The sequence below is a fragment of the Vigna radiata genome, chromosome 5, assembly GCF_000741045.1.
Source record: "Vigna radiata var. radiata cultivar VC1973A chromosome 5, Vradiata_ver6, whole genome shotgun sequence".
Classification (NCBI taxonomy): domain Eukaryota; kingdom Viridiplantae; phylum Streptophyta; class Magnoliopsida; order Fabales; family Fabaceae; genus Vigna; species Vigna radiata.
Window position 1 is genome coordinate 22,823,719 of NC_028355.1, and position 6,000 is coordinate 22,829,718.

Genomic DNA, 6,000 nt, shown 5'->3' on the forward strand with positions numbered 1-6,000 from the left:
GTAACATCTTGAAGCCTTTAATTATTTATTCATAGAATTCTCTCTTTAAAGAGTAAAGTAATAGTAAAAAAATTCGAGATTCAAAATGAAGAATCTAATCTTTTTATTTGTTTGTTTTATCTATAGACAAATTATGTATTCGTTTTCTTCTATTTTCATGTGCATGCAATTCAAGGATCGAAGTCAGGGATATGGCTGCTCTCTGACAAAAAGATTTTACGCATCTCATAATGCCAACCTTTTCCTTAACTTTTCTATTTTTTAATTTCACATATACAATTTATTTAATAGATAAATGAGGAACGTAGTAATAAGCTCATTAATCCATATTTTCCCTCCTTTTCAATCGCGGACTTTCTAGAGAGTTCCTCTGCATGCACTCAAGGGTTGCCACGTGTACTCTAACTCAAAACTATATAAATTAATAACTTTATAAAATTAAATACCTTAGCATGTGCCATCTACGGAATACTATAGAATTATGTTCATCACTAAGTTTTGGAAAACTTACTTTTCACGACACATTGATCGGAAATTACCACTATCTGATCGGAGAAGATTTTATCTTATTAATGTATAACTTGGCTTCAACCTAATTATTGGTGAGAACAAGAGAAAAATTAATCATTAATTATTTATATTATTTCCAAATTAATTGTTGGATAGGTTGGTATTTTATGTCTTAATTTTGAAAAAAATATATATATATTTCTGTATTTTGTGTCAGAATAGAGCACGTTCAGTTATTACGACATTACACCTACCTCACGAGCTATAAATGCAGTCAATTATCACCAAACAACTCTAGCCTCTATATAAAATATACCTTATTATCTTGTTAATTTCTAATTTATTTATTTTTTCTAGCTTCTCACACTCGTTTTTGTACTGGATACAGCATGCTTTGACATTCAATACGGAGGACTACGTGTTAGTTCATGATTTGATTATAAGAGTCTCAAATCATCCACCATACTTAATTTATCGATAACCAATGAAAACCATCATATTTCTCCCTCAAAAGTCATACAGAGATTAAAAATAATATAAATATATCAAAAAACAGTTCAAAAATTAATAACGCCATTTATTAGGAATATCTTTATTAATGATATTTAATACTCAATTCAATTCATCAGTTTGAAAACATGTTTATTTGATAATCATAAAAAAAAAACACCCTCTCATATATTAGATATATAGTGTTATTTTCTCCTCTGTCCATTTGAAATGAATCTTCCAATTTTAAACCGATTTATTGACCAAAACCAATCAGTTATATATAGTTATATATATATAATATATATATATATATATATATATATATATATATTCTGATTTTAATTTCTATTTCGAAATAAATAATATATTAATCGACAACTATTTATATATCAAATTATGTTTAAGCTTCTAACGAGTCGTCCAACTTTTTTTTCTTTCATTTATTCTCTAAATACATCATAAACATGAAGAATTTGTCAGCATCGTTCTTTTAAAAATCAATAAAGATAATTTAATTAATTATTTCACTCATTCAATTTTTTATTTTGTTCTTTCCTGACAAACAAATTTCAATAATTTTTTAAATGGATGGAATATTAGACAAATGATGGATTAATTAAGAGATACCATTGTGAACTTAAATATAAACAAGATAATAATATCTTAGAGAGTTTGATGAATGACTTAATTGATAAAATTAAACGTTATTGCTAAAATCGTTCTGTCCTTCTTGTTGGCAGTGACGGAAATAAATATGTTGAATAATAAAAACAGTCCAATCAATGGCAGTGACGGAAATATAACCCTTAATCATTGTAAATAATGTCGTAAAAGTTATTAAAAATATATAATAATATCATTATCTAACACATTTTCTTATGAAAAGTAACAAAAATTAGTCATTGTTTTTACATTTCTAAAACCGGAAATTGTAGCCATCGTATTTTCTTTTAGTTTAGATATTTTAAATTAAGCTTTTATTGAATATTTTAAAATAATTATAGTTTTCAATTGATATTTTGCGTATTAATTTTCATGTAAATGGAATAAGATAACAAAATCAAAGTTATATCACCAATTTAACAAAATAATTCAACAATAATAATTTAATTATAAAATATAGAAATTTTAAACACGCAATAAATTAAAAAATAAAAACCCAATTACAAACATATAAAATTATGAAAATATTAAAAATTAATTAAATTTTCATTTTTTTATTCATATATTGAAATAAATAAAATTTATACTGGGTTCTGTTGGAAAAAATTTCATTCTTCCCAGAAAAATATTTAACAAAGCTTTGAGGCAAATTCTCCAAAAAAATAATATATCAGATCTATTACGTTTATCATCTTTCTTTTGTTTTGTTAGTATATGTTACTATTATAATTGAAAAAAACAAATTTAATAAAATATTTCTTTTTCTTCAATCCAAAAAATAATAACAATTTTTTTTTATTAAAATTAAATCAAAATAATTAAAATTTAAAAATAATAAATTGGATGAATTTGTGAACTACAAATTGATAATAAAAAAATAACAAGTGATACAATAATATAACTTAAAAAATTCTGGATAAATCACGAATTCAATTGAATGAACTGAAATTTGAAGTGGATTATACTCAAAATCAAGCCTGATGAATTTTAAATTCTTTTAAATCTAGCTAAGCTTGAATTTGTAATTGGCCAAATTCACTCGTGCGTTCAAATGCGTTTTAATAACACTGAGATTTTTCATTCTTCCCAGAAAAATATTTAACAAAGCATTGAGGTAAATTCTCGAAAAACAATAATATATTAGATTTATTTTGGTTTTTCACTTGACTTTATTTATAACTTGAGGTGAAATTTTAATATTAATATCTTGAAATTACGTTTATATTTGAAAAAAGTCAAAAGAATAGTATGATGTAAATAATATTGATAGGAATAATATATATAAAAGAGATTAGACTTAATAATTTAAAAATATAAAGATTAAAAAAACAGATTTGTCCAAGTAATAGAAACAAAAGGAGGTGTAAATAAAGAGATGGGGTTCCAGAAATCCAGCATATATTCTTCATATCTTCCAACAGTTTGTGGTCTGATGACCAACCAATTAAATGAAATTGACGAAAGGACAGAAGGTAAAGAAGAAACAAGAGAGGGATATTAAGGTACAAACTAAATGACATAATTAAAATTGTTCCTGGTTCATGTTTGGTTATCTTAATTTGGAGATATGGTAAGATATGTGTTTTGTCATAAAACATTCTTAAATCGTAGCTGGGTGAAATTATTGGAAATGAGGGGGGATGCACCCTACTAACTTGAACAATAATAATCTGCAAAATTTGACACTTAACTCTATTCTGATGGCAGGCACCATAGCTCTTGATATTTATTTTATACGAGAAGAAGAAAAGAAGAAATGGTGGCTCAAGTGATCACTGTCGTCATTGTATGTTTGTTGTGGATCATGAATTAATAAAAGATGGTGGAAATATGGGTAGTGGGGGAATTAGGAGGCTGCTTTTGGCTCTTTCTTTTGGGAATTATAAACAAACTTAGAACCAGGCATCTTCGCACATGGGTGTAGTCAGATTTTCAGATTGGAAAATTGTTTCTATTTAAGATTATTTTCTTGTTTTATTGCTAATAATATCATAACTCACTTTTTCAAATAGAAAGCATCTTTTATCAATGGCTAAACCATCCCACTTCCTCACTTGTTTTACTTCTAAGATTAACACCATAATATAATCTCTCTTTTTAAATTTCAAAAGCCTCTACTAAAATGGTATTTAATATTTTCTTAGAAAAAGGAGCGCAGAGATTTTATGACACGCCTAGCTATAGCTATAGGCTATAAGGTGAAGATCCTGAAATTGTGCATTACTCAATACAAACATGCCACTTATGATTTTTCTGTTGACCACTGTTTCTTTTCTTTACATTTACCAGCTCTATTTCTTAGCCGCGCTTTTCATTTTCTTAACCAAATAAATTCTTCCTCAAACCTAAGTTTTATTTTTCACATGCTTATAGGTGTTTCCTATATTCATGGATATCTAAGGATGGTATATTGATAAACTGAAATAATGGTGTTTAAAAAAAGTGCATTAATTAGGAAGAGGGTTGAATATGGGGCAAAAAGAGGAGACAGTTGTTTGGTAATTATTAGGAAGAGGAAGGGCACAGTGTGAGCAGGCCATTATAAAAGACCACTACCACCCTCTTTTCCAATCCCCCACTCCCTCTTTTCTCACACACACCAAACAAAACACAACACAAGGAAAATGGCAATAATGTCAGAAGGGGGACTTGCAAAATGTACCAGAATCCGGCACATCGTCAGGCTCCGCCAAATGCTGCGGCGCTGGCGTAGCAAGGCTCGCATGTCGGCCCACCGAGAAGTACCCTCCGATGTTCCGGCGGGACACGTGGCGGTGTGCGTGGGCACCAACTCCAGGAGATTTGTGGTGCGCGCCACCTACCTGAACCACCCCGTGTTCACGAAGCTACTTGTAGAGGCGGAGGAAGAGTACGGATTCTCCAACAACGGTCCTCTCACCATTCCCTGCGACGAAACACTCTTCGAACAGCTCCTCCGCTTCATTTCACGCTCTCATTCCCCTCCCTCCAACCGCTTCGACGACTGTCACGTTCCTCTCATAAACAACCTCGACTTCTGCCTCCAATCTCGACCACTACTCCACTGAACCAAACCAAACGCAACACATTCACATAACTAAAAACAACAACAACAACAACATTGTTTCAGTGCGATTCGGCGGAGAATGCTGAGGTGATGGCAAAGGGTTCCCACAATGGTCCACCCAGTCGTCCCGGCTTCCGGTCCCAGTTCACCCTATTGTTTTTCAACCTGTATATTTTCACTATTATTCCCAGTAATAATAATTCATGCAAATTCAACTGAATTTCCCCACGCTCAATTATTATAGATTCTCCGTCTGTTTGTTTTTAGCACGATGCAATCATAGAAAGACAGAGCAAATGAGACTTATCAGTAGCATAGCATCAACCCACGTGAAGAAAAAAGCAAGCACCGTGCCTCAAAGTACACGTTTAATCATGACTCACCACCACCTCCGCAATTTTCCTTCTTCAGTCACTTCACTTGTTCAAAGTCTATATCACTCGCAACAAATGTTTAATCACTTTGATTCTGTTTCTTCCTATATATTCTTACCTCCTTTCTGGATTTCAATAATCTATACCTACACTCATTTTAATTATGTTTCTACTTAAATATTTTTATACTTTTCAAATAGCCATAATATATTAAAATTGTTGGACTAATTAAATTTCAAACTTGTTTTCTCTATATTATTGATTCTTAATGTATTTTCTTTGTTAAAATCTGGATTCAAAATTGATATGAATATTGAGGAATATGAGTGGGGTAGGGTGTCTTATAAAAATGGTTACGTCAGGTGGGAACAAAAGCAAAAGAAAAGATGAAGATAGCTGTAGAAAGGAGAGACTTTCATGTGGTAGACACGTCATCACTTTACTAATCACAGTTATATGTTCCTACGACCTAAATCAGTTTAGAATTTAGACTCTCTACTTTTTCAACTTAAATGTAAATACAATGTGATAAACAATTTTTTCCTCTATATAGAAGCTTTTCTGTGTCAGCATCCTTTGCAAAAAATGAACAACCGATTTCTAAAGCAAACATGTCTTTAAGTTAAACAGCACACGATACCTCTAATAACAGATTAACTCTTTAAATATGCTGCTTAACTCAGAATAACCTTTGCTTATAAGTTAATTTTCTACCTTCTAAGACCATTTATAAATAGACATATTCAAATAGACATTACACAATTTCAAAAAAAAATATTAATTAGAATATCAGATGGGCATGTTAAAGAGAAATCAATTAAGGATTTTTTTTTTATTACGTATATAATGAGAAGTTTGAAACATTAATTTTATAATTGAAAAGAAGTATTCACTGTAGAAAGAAAAAGTTGTTCA

At 30.1% G+C, this 6,000-nt stretch overlaps 1 protein-coding gene across 1 annotated transcript; it reads left to right on the top strand.

The window, feature by feature from the left end:
- Nucleotides 1-4,167: 4,167 nt before the first annotated feature.
- LOC106761703 (auxin-induced protein 6B) lies at nucleotides 4,168-5,297 on the top strand. Its single transcript, XM_014645273.2, has one exon. The coding sequence runs from the start codon at nucleotides 4,290-4,292 to the stop codon at nucleotides 4,710-4,712; it is 423 nt and encodes a 140-aa protein (XP_014500759.2). The 5' UTR covers nucleotides 4,168-4,289; the 3' UTR covers nucleotides 4,713-5,297.
- The last annotated feature ends 703 nt before the right edge of the window (nucleotides 5,298-6,000 follow it).